This window comes from Calonectris borealis, chromosome 3 (assembly GCF_964195595.1).
Source record: "Calonectris borealis chromosome 3, bCalBor7.hap1.2, whole genome shotgun sequence".
Taxonomy (NCBI): Eukaryota; Metazoa; Chordata; class Aves; order Procellariiformes; family Procellariidae; genus Calonectris; species Calonectris borealis.
The window spans coordinates 21,224,007-21,246,702 of record NC_134314.1 but is presented as its reverse complement, the minus strand read 5'-3'; the positions used below and the strand labels follow the sequence as shown (position 1 = coordinate 21,246,702).

Here is a 22,696-nt window from a genome sequence, read left to right as displayed (position 1 = left end):
TACAGGAATGACAACCTCTAGGAACCATATGATACTCAAACATGCTCGCCACACACAATTTCTAAAAGTATTAACATAGAAAATTACATAAGTCAAAACACTGTATATAAAATCAATTAAAATATTCTTAAAAATATAGATTGTAGTTCCATGTGTACCTCTACCACACACTTTTAACACACCACTCACATGTACATATTGCTCCTACCATAGTATGAAACAATTTTCTGTAGTAAGCTTTAACGATACACCGAAGTTTGAATGCGTGTCACGGTATCAGTTTATCAAATTAGATATTATTAATGTTAGTAATCAGAGAAATTATGTGCCAAAATATTATAGTGGAACTCATATTGCTGTGCTAGGTTAGTTATTAGGCAGGTATTTGATCTACCATGTAATAATTTTCAGTCTGTTTGCATAATCTGAAATGTTTAAGATGAGAATGTTTAATTTTGTGCAGATTTCTTTGATACCTAAATCTCTGTTTCCTAAATTTGAACAATAAACTCAGAAGTCAGTGAACTATATAACTAAAGAGCAGCTCTGGTTCCAGTTAGTCCTGACTTAGGACTTAAGGACAGAGCCATAAATTCTAACATGTTAAGTATTCAGGGAGAAAATCAATTCTGAATAAAGACAAAAAAGCTGTAAAATGAGGTATGATAGTTGTCCTTCACTGAATATAATATATCATTCCTGGTCAAAAATATGCAGTTTGTATTCTAAAAAATACACAACTTTGAAATGGTAGAGTAGACATATACTCTATAACGTTAAACATTTATTAAATGGGAAATAAAGTCCATTGGCAGACCATTTTTAACATGAATGATAAAAATATTGAGGTAAAAATATATATGCATTAGATGAAACTGGAAAAAAACCTAAAAAATCTTTTCTTGTCAGAAAAAGTAGTCAATCCACAATTAATCATGATGCTTGATTTTGATTGTTCTTTTTTTCAACAAACAGTGCCACAATATAATCAGGAACATATGTCTATCGACAATATGCACAATGAATCAGTAGGAATCTTTGTATATAAAATGGCATGTGACATCTTTTCACATTTTCGTAACAGGGCCATACAAATACGTGAGAAGATCAAGAGAAGCATGCTTTAAAACTGGACTGGATGATCATGTTACAATAATTGAAAATAAATGAAACAAAAAAAAGTCACCAAGCAATTACATACGTTTTGACAAAAAGGAATATGTTCGTTTTAAGATCAAATGCTACTCTGTCCTGTATGTTTTCGTAGAATGAGGAACACTGTCAATTACATCTATAACATACATTCAGTTGCTTTTTGTATCTTCCAATTACATTTATTTATATTTGCTTACTAATTCTAGCTTTTTTCGTTTGAAAATTTTGATTAATTTTGCTCCTTGAATTAATGAAAGGATGTTGAAAGGTGTCATGTAGTTTTCTTTATTTCCTTGCTGGTCCAGATGCAGAAATGATAGTGTGATTCAAGAGAATTTCCATGCATAGGTGGGTTTGCAAAATCTGGCCCTCTACGGCATTACTTTGGGCACAGTGACCTTGTGTTTTCCTTTTCCCTGCATTTACTAAATAACAACAAAGAGCTAAATATCAAGTCAGACTGGTATTGAAAAGGGATAGTAAACTTTTAATGTTGCTAATTAAAGATAGGAAACAAAGTGTTCATTTTAGAGTAAGTCTTAAGCCCAGACATTTTGGGTACCTAAAACTACCTGACAGTGTTCTTTTAAAGTAGCACCAGTTTGAGTTTGTCTAACCTGAGAAGATTAACACACACAATTAACTTTGACCTGTTTGCTAATTTCCCTTTTGTTAATTTTTGCATTGTGATTACCTTCATGGGCAGAAAATAAAATGATACGTTATGTTATACTGTTACAGCACCATTAGAATGTTGTAAATCTTGATTTATTGCTGTTGTTAAGACTGTAGTTACCTGTTTTTGCCATCAGCAGGCATTGATATGATTTGAGGAGTATGCACCCTAAATTCTGAAAAAGCAGACTTATGGCTTCTTTTTATTAATATTTTGTTCTAAACAGACTGGACAGCAAACTCCTTTAACCTTCACAGGCGCTTCGCAGTCAGCCGGCGGACATGATTCTACAAAACAGGTAATCTGACCAACCTGTGTCAGGAAAAAACGCAACAAAACCAGAACATACTTAGCTACATTTTCCAAACAAGAAATACATTTTTCATATTATTGAAGAACACATTCGCATTCATCGTCTCTAAGATCTTGGCTACTAAGATTAACTTCACATAGTTTATTTCAGCATAAACTGATACTGAAGGCTCTTTGTATTATACCATCTTTAATGGAGCAGTATACCATTTTATCTAATGTTCAGGCATGAAACTCTGGGATACCAAGTACTGAAATATTTCTTTAACTACTTTTTTTAAAATTTCACCATGATAAAAGAAAACGAAAATCTAGCACTAAATTAGATGAGCTGTTATTGATTTTTACGCATTTTAGTAGACTTTTTCAAGAAGTCTCTTACTTGGCAGTTAATTTTGCCAGTACAACTATGTATCAATGAAAATGGAAATATAATAAAAATATATAAAGGCTGGATTGAAAACCGGTGTCAAGGGCAGCGATATCTGAACAATGTAATTTTTTGCACCACATAACTGAAGATCCATAAAAAACCAATTAGCAACTATTACTCAGAAATTAGGAGGCACAAAACTGGAACTGCTGTTTCAGAAGCAGAGCCTAATATAATTTCTATCTCAAAATGGATTTCCACGTACTTACTTTGCATTCACACACAGTACAAGGGTCCCTTTTCCAGGTTTCATTGCTGGAATATGATCTACCCTTTTCATCAGTGCAATCAGTTTTACTGAGGCGTGATTCAAGTTTTTTTATCTGAAAACATTAAAAAAAGTTAGTAAGTGAATCAAAGAAAGGTTTTTATTTGTGCAAGGGATTCTGTCTTTTCTCTTATGCTACATAATCCATGATAAATACTTGTCTGGGTTTTTCTTCTCACTACTAAAAGATTGGAAACAGGTAATACATATGGAAACAGCCTTTCAAAAGAAGATACATCTTTCCTACCATTGGAATACACAACTAGAGCATACAAAGAGAAGCAAACTACGTGTGACATATATGGAAAGACAAATCTAAACTTTCAAAAATGTCTGAATAAAAACAAGATGAAATAAAAAAAAATAAACTTAATTAAAAATGTTTGCTTGGATTTTTGACTAGTCTATTTTTTCCTTAATGATGAAAAAAAGGGGTTATATTATTAGTTTATCTTGCTGATTGTGTGCTTTTGGGAACAGTAATTAGAAAGGCACAATTGTTAACAATCCCTCAGTCTTTTTTACATCCAAAAAAGACAAAAGAACTGACTGAAATGTAGTAAGTTTTAATTTAACACAGCGTTTCCACTATCAAAATGGGAGCATTGACAATGAGCACAACAATGATTAAGTAGTACCATTAAACATGGAATCAAGTTACTGTGCAAATAGATATATGATTAGTATCTATAAATTACATGGGAATGCTGCTCTGGAGGAACTTAATTATTCTAGGCAAATATTTTGGCCTACTTTGGATTTGTCTGTCCTCTATACATTTTTAAAACTGAGTTCCACTATGGCTGAGTTATTCTGAATAAAGAGTTTATTTATGCCACACCGTAAAAGTCTTCTCTAAGTGATCTAGATCTTAACTATGTTTACAGCTGTAGTCTGGCATATTACTTCTTATGAAGTCTACATTTTAATCATCGTTTTACATAGATTCGGATTTCAGATAGGAAAAAAAGGTTTTACTAACTCTACAGACAAATTTTTAGACAAAGACTAATCCCATGTTTACTATACAATGGTTACACAAGGCTTCAGGTTAAAAAGTCAAGGGGGTCTAACTGTAGAATATTTCAGTATAATTTCAAAAGAACATAGAAATAAAGAATAATAACACACCATGTTCTGTGTTGTGTTTTGTTTGAGATACTATGTGGTGGTTTTTGGCTGCAGTAGATGTCTAAATATTAAAAACATAAGAGGACTGATGTTAGGAAAACATTATAAATTAAATCTACCATTAGGAACTATCCATTATAGCACCTTACCTGGTTTCTGAGGCTTGAAATAGTTTTTTGCATTTCCAGAACAAATTCTTTGAAGTCATTCACTGCAGGCATGTTTGTATTTTCATTAGTTGCTGATGTGGCATTACGAAAATATTTACTCTGTTTCACAGAACTGCAACAAATGAATGCCAAGTCAGGGTATTCATCTAACTCACTTTTATTTGGCTAGATATTTTAGAACACTTACCAAAAATGTAAAAGAAGAGCAACCTACAAATGTATAAACTGTATGAACCACAACAGCACACAAGACCCACTGGTGCTGCAGACAGCCTCAGGTCAGGTGAGCTGTGGATTAGTGTTAATATCACCAGCAGCATGGAATTTCTTCTGCTTAGAAAAATAATGTTTGTATTTCATGCAGGGGGACACACCAATTTGTCATCAGTGACACTGTAGAGCATCACCTTAAATTCACCGGGAAATCTCTTGAGCCTCCAATATGAGAGCAGACAAAAGTGAGAATGGCTTAAAAAATGTAACTTCCAAACATGAATTTCACATTTTGCATTTAGATTCATAGTTTCTCCCTCTCTATGTTCATGAGCAAAATGTGTGTTTAAAGAAATATGACTTCAAAAAGGAAAAAGTTGGTTTTCATAAATAAATGAGAAGTACTTTTAGATATGAACATATTCCTGTGTCCCATTTTAACTAACATTTGAAATCAATACTGATTATCGTACACAAAATCTAGAGTCTTTTGTCTATAGTGCTTTCCAGCTGATATCTGATAAGAGATATACAACACTGAGTTGTGTTAATGAAGTCAATCTGTCAGTGGGAAACAGTTATCAAAGGAACTGTCCATAACTAATAATATATTATTTGGCACCACTTAAAAAACATGTCTTCAAAACAATGATAACACTAATTATTAAGTCACTTATTACATGAAGATCCTTGAATCCATACAAATATTTCTATTTTGTTCACATGTCTTCTCCAGAGCTAAGGGATACCCAAAGAATGAACTGGCAAAGAAATCCTCCCTTATATAATAGGGCTCATGATTTATAATCTTCCTGCACAAATTAAAACAGCACTTATTGGCAGGTGTTCAAACTACTTAGTTTCCCATAGCATCTAAATTAAAGAAAAAGAACTCTAAACAACATAACATGCCAAAATTCAAGTAAACCAGCTGCTAAGCTGCTATTGTATAACGAAAAGTTTAATCTTCTCCACCTGCTCAAGTTATTGAAAATGAGAAAGAAAAAAAGGAGAAAAAAGTCTTCTCACCACAAATGCAACTTAAATACAATGAGCATGAGAACTGATGAGAATGTTAAAGGACTGAGGTTGCTTTAGCTTTATTTATGCTATAAACAAAGTATTGTAAATTTATTATTTTGTAGTCCTAGTTAGTAGTTGGACTATTAATTTTTGAGCTTCATTTCTGAAACACAGTCAAACAGCAAGGTAACAAAAACAAGTTGCTTCTCAGATATAAGCATTTACTTTTTTCTTGCTTTCATTTTTATTTAATTTAACCCTTCTAACAGTTTTAGAATTATGGGACTAGCATCTTTAAAAAGTGAATTGCTGTTTTGTAAATTTAAAATCTTCTAACAGTTCACTTGCAAAGACAAACGAAACATCCTTCTTCAAGGATTACTTAAAAGGAGCCTTTCTTTTTCTGTGGTCTATAATTAAGCTTACACTTAGCTACTATCTTCTCTTGTCTAAAATTCTTAACACCTAAAGGCTCTGATACTTCAGGACAGCTTCCTATCAATTAAGTGAAATATAATGGTGGTGTTTCTTCAATGCTGTAACATCTGCATGAGTATTTGAAACTGCTGAAATAAATTTACCTGTCTACATATCTGTCTGGCTGCCAGAGTGGATAGACTCTGCCTGGTAGTCTCAGTCAAGTAGATAATTTTATTTGCTAAAAGAACACATGCTATATGGAAATAGCTATAATTCAAAAGAGTCTCAAATTTGCTCATCATGAAGGATCTTCACAAGAAATGTTTGGTCTGAGGAGAACTCGTTTCATTTCACTAATTCATAGATAAGTTTTGTTTCCCTGGAAATTGCAGGAACCCTGTGCAGTCGATCATTTGTGACTGACATTGTGATTTACTTCCTTGCTAGAGTATTTTGAGGATTAGGGACTTATAAACAACATTGTCTGTAGCGCTCCTGTTCTCCATTCCTGCTCTGAGTATTTTGGTACTGGAAGCAATCCCTATCATTATCAAATTTTTATGCTAGTGTTATCAACACTTGGTTTCCTCCTATTTCTACAGGAGGACCTAGCAGCCCCAAGAAGGAAAGGAGATTAACCTAGTTTGGTTACTGCAGGTACAGTAGGAATGTGGGATTCCAAATCCCCCAGATTATGTTTCATTACTGAGTTTTTTCATGAAAAGCACAGGAAGAACAAAAGCACTAAAATGTATCACTCACAAAGGGTCTTACACAAATTTGAGCTTGAAAAAAGTGGTTTACTGTTAGTAGATATGCAGAAGTGTCAGAACGAAATACATCAATCATAAACTTGAGAAAGCAGACACTGGAAAAAAGCGGTATGTACTTACAAAGAAATCATTCCGTTTCATTCCATTTTAAAAACAAATATTTCTTCATACTTCTTTAAAAAAAAAAAAATCTCACCTTACTGTTTTGGACATTTTCATTTTCTTCAAGGGCTTGTCCTCCTGAAAGCTGTAATCAAGAGAACGTCTTCCCCGAAAGTGATATGAAAACGCATTAAACTGTCCTCTAGTTCTACAGTCTGAAATTAGACAAGAAATTACACATTATAAACTACAGCATAATTCAGCAGTTATAATATTAATATGGTTTTACAGTATCTTCTGAATTGGTAAAGGCAATTCATACATTCAATCTGATCCCTCTGGAATCAGTTTGATGGCAGCTGAATATGTCTTAGCGATACAACATTTAAGCCAGCTGGATGCAGAGAATTTGATTATTCACAGACCAGATTTTTGGTATGAAACAAAGGAATAAAGATTATTTTCACAAATATATCAGTGCTACTTTAAGTATTCTTTTCACTTCTGAAATCTCCACTCTCTTGGCTTTTAATTATTTTCTGCTTTTGGAATGGGGTAGTTACAAACGGAGGAAAACAATGATAGAAAAAACAGCTTGTTGCTTCCTCATCTGTTCCAGGCATTATTATTTGTTATTTTTGGCATTTGAAAGAGAATCTTTAATTAAATCCTGAAGAACATTTGCAGACACATTTACTGGTTGACCAGCCCTATTTCCAAATTTGAGGGATTTGAAGGTATCACCAGTCACTTGGACACTAAGACCCCACTGCAGAGTGAAAATCTCAAGCCTGAGAATAATCATGACAGAAATCTCCTAAGATCCTAAAAGGACGTCTTCACAGGATGAAGTATGTCTTTCCTTCAGTTCACTTTTTTTAGCCTTCCAAACATAGTGAGTATTTGGAAGGAGTCCCATTTAAAAAAGAAAAGGAAAAAAAACAAAAGTGGAACAGCATTTTGGAGAGGAGACAATGAGAAAATAGAAGTTTTCTCATTTCTGTTCACAGAAGCTTTAAAACAAAAAGTTATAATGGGCCAAGCTGCAGTGGGAACCAACAGCATGTTCAACTGTTAGAAGTAAAGAGTCTGCTAAGAAAACAGAAGGGAAAGCTGAAATACAGAATCCCATGGACATATCCCAGCTAAGTGTGGTATTAGCAGAAAGAGCCATGAAAGCAACTGAACAGGGGAAGAAATAATTTTCCCTAATGTTTCTCTTAATTTGCAGCAGAACAAATTTATTCAGAAAGTCCATAACATTTTATAAAGTATTTTTCTGGAATTTAGCAGTAGCTAGATCGAATACTTACAGTATTAACACAAATTATTTCACAAGTTTCAAGTCAAGAGCATCAAACCACTGTTGAACTGAGCAACTTGAGAAACAAATGTAAAGTTGCTCTGTGATTATACAAAAATAAGTATCTTGGACTACTTTTAATTGTATTGGACTTTTACTTAATTAGGCTATTACAATTTCCCTGTTAGGAAAAACTTTGTCCATGGCTTAAAATCAATTAAGATAGAAAAAAGAAGACTGACCAAAAAAAAGTACTGACTGATTTTCAGTTCAAAAACAATACCTACAGATCATTCTTGAACACAATTTATCCACACAATTCTCCTTCCCTTTTCTTTCCTTGCAGCTTGTCCCATTCTTGAGTAAATTTATTACCTTCCTCCTATAACAGCACCACCAAAGAACTAGATGATCTTTACTGCCAACATATTGTTCATTCTTCTTGTGTGTTCTGCTGTTTCTCAGACAATCTTCTTGCTGCCCACTCAGAAACTAAGCTCTTTCAGACGGGAACAGACCGCTGTGTCTGTAAGATGCTTGGCATGAAAGCACTTTTGATCACCCTTAGAAACTTCTATATTTAGTATGGTGAGAAAAGGGCTCACACTCTGAAGGGCCACTGGAGAAAGAACTAGTTTTAGTCAGAGGAACTTTTTTTCTTAAAGCAATCTGTTGCTTAAAGTTTTCCTGAGTCTCACAGAAATTTTAGTTTTTCTTGGAAGCAACTTGTAAAAGATTTCTGCTAGCCTCCTTTGTTTAATAACTGCTAAGGTCATCTCACATAATATAGATTTTTTTTTTTTTGGTACAATAACACAATGGCCCATTGTTTTTTTATTCCTAGGCTGGTTTTTATAAACAAAGGTCTGAAATCCTGGGAAGGTTTTATCACCTTAGACTGGTAAATATGAGAACCATATGTTCAGTGGCAACTTCAAGTACACATGACATTTCTGTAATTTTTAAAGACTCAAATATCTCAACTTGCCAAATGAACAACTCTTGTTCTTGGTTTCAGTTTCAGGTACAAGGAAGATGATTGTCACTGCTGAGAGGTGCAGGACAGAATGCTCTAATCTAGCTTTCAGAAAGCCTAAACCAAGAAGTTTATATCTTCTTTTAAATGAAGAATACCTTAGCAGTTGTGGTAAATGAGAAAAATTAACCTAAACTTCTGCTTTTTTCAGCCTACCTAAAATACCCAAATTAGGTATCCCCAGTCCACTTCATTTTCTGCACAAAAGCTGGATGTTTAAGAGCAACCTAATAATTCTTTTTCCTCTATGGACAATGTTTTCTTCCAGAAGCTAGGTATTGTTACACTGCAAGTGTCAAAATAATCCATTTGTATATTGAAGCCATGTTCACATCTTCAGAAAAACCCTTACTTCCCACAAGGTTTTAAAAATGCACCTATAATATAAATCGGATAGAAAAAACCCTGACATTTAGAAGTGTTGAGCACTCTTAATCAGTCAATCACCTCTCAAAATCTAGGTCAAGGAGAATTAATCTAACAGTAGATTAAACCAAAACAACTTGAGAGACTAAGGGAATGTAAAGAAAAACACATACAGTGTAACTATTGCTTCTATTTGATCATACTTCAGTTTTCTGAGATTTAATGTAGTGAATTAAGTTGCTGTTACTGTAAGCATCTGTATGTAGCTAAGAACTCCTAGTTGTGCCAGTGGGAGCAGTAAAAGGGAGAAGAAACACTGAAAATGTCAAAAGATTTTTTTCAGTAGATGTTTTGACAAAGCAGCTACTTAAAAAATTACACAACATAGGAAAAAGACTCTCCACCCCAAATGAAGTCCTAACTCAAAATAGCTGGTTTTGTTATTGCTAAATAGGTCACATCCCCTCACATTACTCTGCACCTCTTCATATCTTCTGTTGGATAAGACTTTTTAACAGATGATAAATTATATAGCAGCAAAGAATGTAATATTTTGATCTAAAACCCAACAGTAATCTGCTTAGATTGGAACAGATGCATTTTGCATAAACGTTATTTAAACATTTGGACAAAAATAACGGCATAGAAGGTAGAAGATAAAGTGACAAACCAGACTGTCATCTCCCAGCTGACATACTCCGGAATTCTAATAATAAAGATGTTCTCTGTAGTTGACCTCGAAGCTCACAGACTGATGCTACCAAAACTAGAAGACCCAGACATCGCTGGGAAAGCAAATATCCAGATAATTTACAGAACATGGCTATATAAACTGTTAATACATGGCTAGTGATGGCTATGGCTATGGCTATAGCTAAAGACATTTAAAAACATATCATGTCTTCGTGATCTGAATAGGTTTTGCATGGCCTGCAGGAAGATAAAGGAGAACCATCAGGTTCTTGACACCAAACCAAAGCAAATCCAATCTCCCCTGCAGAAAAATTAAACAGGACTAGTTAGAAAGTTTTGCAGATCAAAAACATGCATCTTTTGGAATATAAATACCAAAGATCAGTGAGAAAAAAATTTTCAGACAGACTGAAAATCCATGGAAATTTGGAAAGTAAGGACACTAAGACCTGACCTGCCCATTAGATTGTGAAGTATCAGTGTCTTAGAAAGGCAGGAACAGTCCACAGGGAAGAAGGAAAGGCTCAAACTGCCTAGTTTTGCACAAATCACCAAGACACCTCCATTAGGACACTTTCCTACCCCTGTTTCCTTTACAGTCAATGGACATTGACACAGGAGGAGATTGCAGCCTGAATTGTCCTCTAGAGGCATCTCTTTCTCTATTGCCTGCAGCAGGACTTCAACAGGCTGGGATCTTAGATTTGGCGATTCATTCAGGAGTTTGGGTTTAAACACAATGAATGACAGCATACTGCTTCTCTGTTGCTTTTCACTAGGGGTGGCAACTACTGATGTGAGACCCCTGGTAGCAAAGACAAAGCAATGTCATAGATTAAGTCCCCTTATTTTAAGTTTATGAATTAGAACTGGATTTTACTGATCGTGGATACCTGAAAAAGATAAAATATTATCGGTTTGGATGAAATATAAATAAAAATACTGATTCTCTCAATAAAATTTGTAATCATACAGAAATGCTGGACTATATTAAATGTATTTCTATTCAAAGAAAAAAGGATGTAATCCTCAAAATTACAGACCATGGGACTTTATTTTACTAGCTGGCATAGTCTGAATTGTTATTAAGCTAATAGACACTGTCTTTAAATGTAAATTTAAATGTAAAAAGATACATTTGAATGTAGAAAGCAAAAATAAATATGACATGACAGAAGCAAACCACAAGATCTGTGTAAAGAGAAAACACGTTCAGGCATAAATTGCATCATTTTTGTATTTTGAAGAGTTCTCGGTAAACAATTTCCATTGTCACAAAAGATCTTGCAGTCTCACACTGAGACTGCTGTTAACATTTTAAAATGTTAGTCTTCCACAGCATTTAGTGCTTAGCCCAGTGTTGCTTAGCATTTTCATTGAAGATGAAAGGGCATAATGAGAAGCGGATAATAAGATATAATACTAGAAGTAAAAGCCAGACAATTTTTAACTTGGAATAAAGCACAATGGTGAAAACAAATAGTTGACGGCTTTCTAGAAGCAATGCTTAAATCAGAGAGGTCAGTACAGAAGCAACAGATGGCATTACTGTTGTTCTGGTCTTAAAATGCAGGAATTCATAAATATAGGTCTATCTTACTGGAAGACCATGTATAAACACACTCAGATTAAGAATGTGTTTTAACTCTTCTAATAAAATTCAGTGGGATTTAAACACATTTAATCATATTTTGTATAAGGCTGTTTTCCTGAATTGAACAAAAAAGAACAATATCTGATACAGGAGATACGTTGGTTGCTAACTGAGAACAGTTAAGAAAAATCACCTTCCTAAATCAGTTTATGCTTATGAGGATGATTTGCATCTTGTCTGAGTCACTTCCTCCTGGGTCATTGTTTGACATAAAACAAAAGGCTAAAGAAATTTTTCATTTCGATTTACAAAAAAAAAAAACCGTGAAACTTTTAAAGACTCACAATGGAAAACATTTAAAATTTACATGTTTGGAGTAAAACCATGTTTCCATTTGAGCCAATATGTCCTTGTACCTAATTTCTAGTCTTTTTTTTACATAATTCATCTCACAAAAGTATTTGGCATAACCATAAACAGTATGCTTATATTTGAGGGAAGAGAGGTTTATCATTTCTGTGTTTTGGGTTCAGAACTGAGATACAAAGTCAATAAGAGTAATCATGGAAGCATACACTGAGTACTTTTTAAAAAAAAAAAAAGTCTTTTTTTGCACTAGAGAGCCTGAAAAAAGTACCAAAAGTTTCTTGTTTGGAAAATCTGAAGCTTGGATGCTTTTTGCTCAAATAAAGAGCTGCAGTAAATCTGCAGTAACTCCTCACCATCTCTAATAAGACAAAGAAAGGTAGAAAGTGAATGAAACCAGAAGAAAAAGTTGTGTACCTCAGTGGAGCTCCTTTTTCCCACCATAAACTAGTAATTCTGTTGTATGATTCATTAACTAAAATCTAAAGGTAATCTGTTATTGTTATTATAAAAAGAATAATGCTCTGCTTTATAAGAAATAAATACTAGTTTTACTCAAGAAATCTAAGTAGCAGCTTTTTGTAACTAAGAAGTTTTCTATTCTTCATATGGAAAAGTATTTTGACTTGAACAAAACAGGAAGGGTAACAAAAACAGATGTGTTTTTTCACCAAGCTGAAACAGCTGAACATATGGGTCACTTATTAAACATACATAAAATGCAATGAACAGTATTCTGTATTCTAAATTTTAACTTAGGATAATTTTAATTATAAAATAATCAGAAGTATTTTAAATGTGGAGATTTTTTTTTTCTTTTAAATAATAAACAATAATAAATTCAAATAAACAAAAAACCAGAAGGTATTTAACTTAAAGTAAATACTGTTCCTGAATGTATGCTATGTATGACCCCCACCTCAGAGTAGTGGTGAGGCCCTAGTGCCACAGAATGAAAGAAATTTTTTAAATTAATTGCTTAAACCTGGATTTCCACAGAAAACATCACACCCATTCATCCACTGCAAGAAAGCAGTTCAAGCCATGCAGACTTCATTTTTTCTTCATTAACCTCTGCACAAACTTCAAAAGAGTTCAGCAGAAGGGGATACAGATAGGCAATTTTTAAAAGAACATTAGTTATTTACCCTTTCTTCTGCTTGGCAGTTGTCTAACTGTACTGCATCCAGTAGTACTCTCTGGTAGTGACATTCTTGAATGAAAATACAAGCTAGGCTGTTGAATGGCTGAATACCCTAAAGACTTTCCAAAGATAACATCTGCTCTAGAAGGCTCAGTGATAACATAACATTTAGAGACTCAACACATAATTTCTCAGAACAGCTTTACAATTTTTCCAAATTGGTATAATTAATGTATTTGTGAAACTGTCTGCCAAGCTTCATGAACCATGGCAAAGTGAACTTATCCTGAACTGGTAGAATATGATTTATTTGCTTACGGTAAAGCATTTGAAGAGTGATAATTGATTTTCTCTCAATGCTTCTGGCATATGTCAGGGTTATTTTGAAGAGATTCTGGAAGACTTTGCATTATAATTATAATGTGTCAGCCATATCTAGGATTTTATAAGCTATTATCGTCTATTTGGGAATGGCAAACCTGTTAAAAGTTGTTTAATCTGAATAACCTGAAAAAAAAACACTAGTAAAAATTAGAGTAAGACCTGAACGAAATGATATCTTGATATCTGGGGGAAATTGTACAAGATTTCATTGAACTCTAAAGTATTTATTTCTCCTAGTCTTACACACATAACTGACATTTTGAACCAAGCCTTCCAAGGAAGAATTTTCTTAGACAGTGATTTATTATTTAAAGAGTTGTTTACTGGACAAGGCAATACAGTAGTCAGTTTAAAAGCTAAACTGTACAATATTTTTGAATAGTAACTCTCTATCTACTTTTTTCATTTTTAATGATACCTGAATTTGTTCTCATGGTAAAGTCGCACTAGTTAGAATCCTTCCTCAGTATTTACTCTATCTGTATTAGGTTAAAGGGACATCCTCCATCAGTTTACCCTTTACCTACTGCCTTAAATTCCGAGCTATATCACCAAAGGACTCTCTGTCATCGGGGACAATTATATCTTACCAAAAGAGTTAAATGGACACTAGTGGAAGAGTGTGACCTCTCTCAGAAATACAATCCACTGGTTCTTTATTCACGCATATCTTTTAACAGAATATTGAATAGCCTACTCAGCAGGCATAAACTCAAGAGAATCAGCAGTAGAAAAGATGAAGAACTCGGATCCGGATACCCTTCATCAGCAAATCTACAAGATACTGGTATTGAAAGCTAGGTTTTTACTAGGTAAATGATAAGATTCTAATAACCGTCAACTGATAGTACCATTACCCTCTCTAATATCAGCAAGTTTTTTACAGTTAGTAATTTGTTTGACAGCAATTTCTAGATCATCAGAGTTCCACAGAGAAGTTCCCAAAATTCCTGAATACACTTTTTCAGCCAGGGCATGTCATTTGAGTTTTGTCAAAAGACAATGATAACAACATTGTCAAGGAGATTTCAATAAAGACACGTCATTGTCTTCTGAAGTATTTTGTTGTTGATGCTACTGCAAATCACTCTGCAAATCTGTGTGATCCAGAAGATTCTCTTGGGAAGTGATCTTCTAACTATGTTACAGATGCAGTGAAGTCTGATGTGATGATGGCTAAAGAGAGGCCATGCAGAAAATCTGTATGTGAGATAGAAGCCAACATACATGCTGCAAAGCAACATGGGATTCTCAGTGTCCTGTGCTTCATGCAGCTAAATAAACCCTGTTTCTGGAGAAAAAAAATTATTTCTGAAGAAAACCAAATCACCCCACTGTCCTAAGTTTTGAAGGAGATGGCAATGAACAAGAATATTTATCCACAAAAGGAAGAAAACAGGAAAACAGTTATCTACATCATGCAATGTTCAAATCTATGCTATGTTTAGAATGTGTCTATTTAATATAATGTATGGAATGATCGCTCACTTAACAAAGGTTGTGCTCCAGATTTGAGTTTGTAACATCTTAACAAAAACTGGTCAAATATCTTCTTAAAATAAAATGAACAGACACTAAACAAAGTGCACATTAATACACCCAAATCCACGTGTATACAGACCTTCACAGCAATCTTGCCACATCCTGAGGTCCAGTTTAGGAATGTCTTCACAGCTACTATATCCATGTGGGAATTCAGCCACCTTAAAGACATCATGTTGTACCCTGGTTATGTTGTCACCATTGTCACACAAAACTCTGGCAAGCGATGTCTGCTTGATCTGAGTGAGCTGAGCAGGCATGAACACACCCGGGTTCTCATACCATAACCTGTAATCTCACAGAAAAGATAAGTTTGCTAATGAAAAAACAAAACATGCAGTTTTCCAGAGATATTGCAATACTGTATTCAAAATGAAATTAATTATTCCATAAATCCTGTTCTCAACTTTACATTGTGTCTGAGGGAGTGATCCAGATGTCAAAATGTAAGTGCCTGGTGTCACTTCAACCCTACTTGGTGTCATGCTGAGACTCTGAAAGGGCCTAAGTCTTCAACAAATCCTTTGACTTCTCTTCTAGTCCCATTTCTATGTCTCGGGTATCTTTGGACACCTAAAATGGCACTAGTCTACCAAGTTTAGGGTTCTTATAAGGTAGAGGCTTAAATTACCATAGATTCCTTTCTAAGGCAACTTTCCTATGGGTATGAAGAAATTTTGATAGAATTGCTGAGATTGGAAGCATGGTTAATCTATACCTAGTTTATTATCAAGATAAGTGAGATTGTTTAATTTGCTAAGGAATTTTTTTTTCTGTAAAACTATTTTAATGTCTATACTAATTCAGGGACTTATTAATATATGCTCAGTTAATTCATTATATTGAAGGAGGAAACACTGTGGTTTTGAATAATTTATTTTTCATAAATAAAGGTCTAAAAGCCTGTTATCAATAGAAAATATAAATAATACATTACGATGAAAAGCAAGCTAGCTCTTGTAAAAGAAAACATTTTAAGTTACTGTCCAGGATTTGAAAACATTTTACACTATTCTAGTGTAAAAGAATAAGAATTGCTTACTGTGATATCATTTACATCTCACAAAACTGTAAAGTTATAATTCTATATTGATACCTTTTTCCACCTATTTCAACCAAAAATAAGTAGAAGGCTCTTTAAACTTTATGCAAAATCAATAACAATTTTATACTTAACTTAGAAGAATGGTCAACAAATTTCATTTTACCTACTTTGTATCTTTTTCATAAGGCATTGGACAGTGGCCAATGAATTTCCAAGTACTGGGATCAGAAAAACAGATTCTGAAATTTCCATCTTGACATGAAGTTAGGCTCCCTTCAACATCACCCCTTTTCCCTGCACAGGCACATTTGTTTTGCATGGTGCTGGCAGCTTTGATCCTCTGCCCATTGTAAATGCTTTTCAAAGAAGTGAGAGTTGCTTTCATTATGTCTAATAATATTTTACTATTTGCTGGCATGTTGCTTCAAAATATTTGTATTCTTTGGACAGCAAAATTCCATTTCCTAAATATTCAATGTTTTCCTATATTTTCTAAATGTTGTTTTGAAAAAAAAAAAAAAAGAAGAATAAAAGCTTTTGCTGGAAAAATGCAGACAGACACACACAAAAAAGCAGTATCGTTATCCTGTGTGACACAAATAGGTATTTGTCACCAGCAATCTGGAGCTCATACTGCATATATTTCTCCTTTTACTCCCTCTGCCTCCAGGCATGAGAGTTTTGTTTCACAGCTTAATTTTTAAACAGATTTTATGTAAGAAAGTGGTTTTTAATAAAAGCATACAAAAAGGCTTGTGTTATTGACTACAGAAATAAAAAAGCCTTTATACTATCTTAAGTAGCAATTTTATAACTTACATAAAGCAAATAACATTAGATAAAGTGAATCAAACCCAATTTCCTAATTCTTCTTCTGTTGCCCTTTCACTAGGATGGGACTAATCAGCATAAGTTTTTCTACCCTCATGCCATGCAAAAAACAGGATTCTAGGTCATAAATTATCTTAAAATGAGGGAAATGTTGATTTCCAGATTCTGAACGAGTGTGCTGAAAGTATGCAACGGACATCTGGCTGCTGTAACAACAGCAATGACTATTTTTTTATTTCAGGTACTGTAGAAACTGAAAATGAGAAATTGCTCATAATGTGCATGTAAAGTAATTTAAGAACAATTAACAAATTGTGTTCTTTGGGATAACCTGTCTGCTTTTAACACTCTTTTGCTGCACAGACTGCTTGTACTGAAATATGTATAGAGGTTATATACACAGAGTGATACTTTTCCAACCTATGCTTAAGTAATGGAGATGGTGAAAGTGTCTCAACCACCACAATTCCTTTGCCAATAAAATAATTAAATATCATTGAAAGGAGATGAGTAACATCCACTTTTCAGAAAGGTAAGTGACTTGAATAACTGGTAGAAGGAAATTCAGCATGTGTTGGCTGTGGTGCTTTTTGGACGTCAGTATGACATATTCACCATAAAAAGTAACAGATTTAAAAAATAAATTAATCATACCTTCTAACAATGTTTGAAACCTGTATTCTTCATCTTTTCTTTTCAATTATATATTAAAATCATAAGTGAAAAAAAAATGCAGTTTGATTTGGAAACAAGACATTGCAACTGTTATTAAGCATCCTCAATTTAAAATTACTTTTGGTTTCCATGGTATTTCAATTTACCTGTCTCCATCCCGAATACGCCTAAACTGTGTGCTTAACAGACACATCAAAGTTGGTCCCAGTCGGCTTCCTGGAACTAAGTCTTCTACCATTAGAGCAGGAAATAGGTCTATGTTCAGTGGGGAACCATACAACCTATAAATAAAAAAACACAAATATTTAATATCAAATATTTTACACTTACAAAATAACCAGTATGTGGTAAAACTAAGGGCAAAAGATATGAACAACTCACAGTAAAAATGACAGTGATAGTGCTACATCTTTTGTGAACAACCTGTGGGTGTATGTGCAAGAAATCCTGCAATGTAGATTGTATATGTGAGTAACATCACAGGGGTCTGCAAGTCTACCCCACAATTTCCTTTCTCCTAGTAGCTTTCTTCTGATTTCTTAGAACTGTTTCTTTTTCAATAGCTTCTCTTTCCTGTCCCTCTGTACACTTTTTCTTTTACCGTAGCTGAGATTAATTCTCTGTCTGATTTTGTGTAGATAAGCTAGGGGTGGCAGGTAGCTGAAGACTTATTTTCAAACACTGATGCTCTAAAGAAGAACAGATTACTGGTAGTGAAGGATGTCCACATGAAAATACAGTGAACAATATTCCTGTTTGTTTTAGTGTATGGAATGGATGGAACTGAACATGTAAATACTTGCATGAGACTGGCATTAAAGATGACCTTACATTGAAATAACATTCATATTTAACTGCATTTATAAAAGCAGATATTTCAAATTAATACTTTAATGAACACATACAGTATATATTAACTTCTTATTGTTCACAGAGATGTAGAAGTGGAGAAATTATCTGCATGTCGGAATTTTCTACATCTATTTCCTGGTACGGATGGAAGTTTCTTAAAAAATCCCTTTACCCCTTCCTGAACAAATATTTCCTTCTAGATAAGACATTTAGCTCTGAATTTTGCATGCACATTTAGATAATTGATTGTTTTTCTTCACCTCAGGCTCACCTGCTAAGTTTCTCCCTGATTTCAGGATTCTTAATTTCATTTTTCAGATCTTCAAAAGTCTGAGCTGAAGAAAGATTACAGTAAACTCTAAAATCATGGTAGGGAGGAATTCCATGATCTCTGCCTCTCTGAATATTCATAGCTGCCAGATCTAAAGCCACAGTACGTGCCATGGAGAAGAGTCTTTCTGTTAATTCTGTATTGAGTAATTGTGATGGGACACGCATCTTACCAGCAACACCAAACAATCCCCTTAGAAGTGGATCAATGCCTCCTTCATTTACAATCCGAAATGGAGAGAAGAATGCCTTATGAAGAGGTAGATGGCCTTGTGGAATAGGTTCAAAGTTTTCATCCAGTCGATACAGAAAAGGATTAATGAGTGTGTGACCAAACCTAAAAGCGGCAGTTGCAAACTCATTAGTTATGCCAGAATTAACACTGGGATCATAACCCTTATATTCGCCAAGCATCTTCATGCCTACCTCTCCAAAGATCTTAGGCAGCCAGTGGCTAAATGTTATGTGTTGCATTTCTGCACCAACAATTTTGCGTGTTTCATGATATATTGTGTCACCATCCCAGTGTGGATTGAGTTTCAGTAGCTCTGTGGCAATTCTGTTGTGTTCTCTAAACCACAATGTGTGGATGCTGGTAAGACCCAGCTGTTCATTAGAACGCTGATCACCAGCTAAAAAGCAGGGAATTGGGCTCTCATTTTCATCTTTCATACATTCTGTTGGTGGGCCAGTAGCAAATGGAAGAAGGGGCTTGCCAGATCTCTGTACGATGCCCTGTCTCAGAAGACCCCTTTGACTTGCCAAGTCTCTGATTTCTAGTGCTTCATGGTCCGAACTGCCATACACATTGGACGCATCAATGTATGAAGTCAGCTGGTTGATCTGTTCTCGTGGGTACACAGAATTCATCAGGAGAGATGTCATGCCACTTCCACAAACTGGACTGGAGCGTACGAAAAACATGCAGCGTGCACCATTTCGAACTCTGGGATCATTTGGTGGTATCATGATCGAAAAGCATGGAGGATCATTTGTACAAACTGAACTGCAATGCTGACCATCCGAAAACCTGGCCTCGCTTAGGGCAGCCACGGTGAGGTCAAGGTCGTGGTCAAGAAACTGACCCCACTGCATGAGCATGTGAGTGTACTGGTCATCAGGAGTTATTGTTTCTGTTCCGATCAGAGTAGTTGAAACCAAGCGAGGCATTGGGAGTGCGTAGCCATTAGACAGCCTCTTGGGTTCAATTCCCCGAGGCAAATTAAATCCATTTTCATAGACTGACTTTAACAGACGTTCAAAGGCTGTCAGAGAAGCACCCCACATGGGATGCTGAAGGTTGTTGCATGTTCCATCGTGTGTCCTATACTTCTGGTGGAAGCACATATCTGAGCAGTTGTTCACTCGTCGATGGGCTGTACAGCCTGAAAGATTAGCTATCAGATTCAAGTACTGTGGGGATACAAGGTCATTATAGTGATAACCTGAAACCAGAAGAGAGACAGAGAGAAAATCAAAGACTTCATAGACTCATGGTCCCCATGGATCATGAATTTATTTGAAATGTTATTTTATTATATTGCATTTCCCACCAGATTAAATATCCCTATTGTTTAAAAAGAACAATAATAATCACATATGTCTATTAGAGCACTAGGTCATTTGAACAACAACCACTATTAGGTCAGGAGGGAACTTTGTAAAATGCCAATTCAAGTACAACTTCCACAAAATGTTCACAAAAGGAGCTCATTACTTATTTGGTCACTTAAAAAAGCAGAGATATTTTCAGAAGTAAATGGGAGACAAATGGGTAATTTTTCCCATGTTAGTAAAAGCATTTTAAAAACTATCAATAACATTTACATGAATTTCAAGACTTTATCTTTTAAGACTCGAGATTTCTCTGAACATTACTATTTTGTTTTGCTTTATTACAGCGAAAGTTGCAGAATTTTAAGAAAAAAAAAAATCAACAAAAACCACAAAAGAAAATAACCACAGGCAATATAGCTAAACAGTGGGGTGATCTCTAGGACAAGGGATGTGGAGTAACTCACATTCACATCACCCGGGACTAGTTTCTAAAGAAAACTGGTGTTTGCGTAACGCTTTGCACAGGTTTCCTCTGCAATCCACACCATTCACCTCTGGGACTACAACATACTTATCGCTTTCCTGCATTTTTTCTCTCATAGAAAAATAACATATACGAAATATATACCATAATTCATTAGAATTATGTTTTTATAACTTCAGACTAAGGCTATGTGTTGCATAACTCTGCTGTGGTATGACAGTATGTGGAAGGATTGAAGATCATAAGGCCTCTTAGTACAGTGTAGGGTGACTGCAAATAGCAGAACAGTCAGGCTGCACCTTGTCCATGCTGCCTATTAGGAGTCATTCTAAAAGTGATTTTTTCTTAGAAACATTTGGGCTTCATTTCAGTGAAAAAAATCATTAATCTGGGCTATATCTACATTATCAACTTGTGTAGACGAACAGAAATGTGTCTGTAAAGGGAAATTTCTGATGCTGAGAAAGACATCTCTACTGTATCCATTGTGCCATAGGAGCAGGTTTCCTTCAGAAAAGCTTTACTTTTTTCTCCTGGACTGAATGTGGCCCTGGACCACATTTTTCACTTAATTTGAAAAGAAACCACACTGTTCAAGACCATACCACAACTGACACCAAGGCACAGTAAGTGAGGACAACTGGGAGATTCACTTCAAATGGGCCCTGCTGATCCAAAGCATAGGCACACCTTGAGTGATTAATGGATATACAGTGTGGGTGAGTGAGGTTCCAGGATCCAGGAGAGAGCCCTGGAGGTAGAATATTTGGCAGTGTAGATGTACTTTTAGCTAACTAGGAACCATCATACACCACCATGTTTCTTGATCTGGAAAGCTTGCAGTCAGGAGTAAAACCGAAAAAGCAGAATAAAGGCAGAAGGAAAAAAGGTAATGAATGAGTAGACAGTGGTACTGGGTTCCCACAGGCTCATGGGGTTCCCACCATGATGGTAATCACTCAAGAATATGAACTGAATGCAGTTTTGCAAGAGGTTGGTGCAGGCTAATTGCACACAGTTGGGAAATGTTCCTTTTAGTCCTGAGCTCAGTCCCAGCGTGCCTTCAAAGACACCAACCTTCATCTTTACTCAACACATAAATGTGTGCTAGACACTCTGCTGCGCTCTGCCAATACCTACAATGCAGGGCAATTTCAAATAAACCACCTAAAGCCCCTCTTTGTCTTTGCCTCGAAAGGGACTGGATTGCTCATAGCTGCTCAGCTGGGGCAGGACCTGTGCTCAGTCAGGGGATCTATGTTTTCTCAGCCCCAGGCTACATGTACTCCGAGTGGTTTACAAGTCAAAGCAAAGATATTAGAGACCTAGTGCTCGCGTTAGGCAAAACTAACCTGTTCTTGTAGACATACATAAATTATTTTATGGAATACTCCAGACTAGGAAAAAGAAAAATAAACCACAGAGCAAAACCAGTAAGTGCCACTGGGTAATGCAGCAAAATAACCTCTTTGAGGATATTATTGATAACATATTATAATATGGTAGCTACTAGGGCAGTTTAATTCTAAAACTACACCCAGAAAACATATCTTCTTTATAATAACACTCTTTTTCAAATGATCTTCATTCATCATGGAGTTCTTTCCTTATGATCATTATTCATGCAGTCTCTACAGAAACATTTGTCTGCTGTTGTTATCCTGGTTGCCACCCACATTTCTGAAATCAAGTTGTGAACAAAACTCGACTATGAATGTTTTGGGTGGAATGACCTTCATTACCAATTTAAAATAAAAGGTTCAGCTTCTCTGTTTAGAAGTTCAAGTTGGAGACAATGTCTCATCTATGGATTAGATT

At 35.0% G+C, this 22,696-nt stretch overlaps 1 protein-coding gene across 1 annotated transcript in view; it reads right to left on the bottom strand.

The window, feature by feature from the left end:
* Window positions 1–766: 766 nt before the first annotated feature.
* Window positions 767–22,696, bottom strand: part of PXDN (peroxidasin) — an 86,930-nt gene continuing 65,000 nt past the window's right edge. Inside the window, exons 17-23 of the mRNA XM_075145142.1 lie at window positions 18,779–20,282; window positions 17,802–17,936; window positions 15,184–15,392; window positions 6,771–6,891; window positions 4,125–4,257; window positions 2,786–2,899; window positions 767–2,143 (exon numbers count right to left, since the gene is read on the bottom strand). Of these exons, the coding sequence (XP_075001243.1) occupies window positions 2,021–2,143; window positions 2,786–2,899; window positions 4,125–4,257; window positions 6,771–6,891; window positions 15,184–15,392; window positions 17,802–17,936; window positions 18,779–20,282 (2,339 nt within the window). The 3' untranslated portion in view covers window positions 767–2,020. The remainder of the gene's footprint in view (window positions 2,144–2,785; window positions 2,900–4,124; window positions 4,258–6,770; window positions 6,892–15,183; window positions 15,393–17,801; window positions 17,937–18,778; window positions 20,283–22,696) is intronic.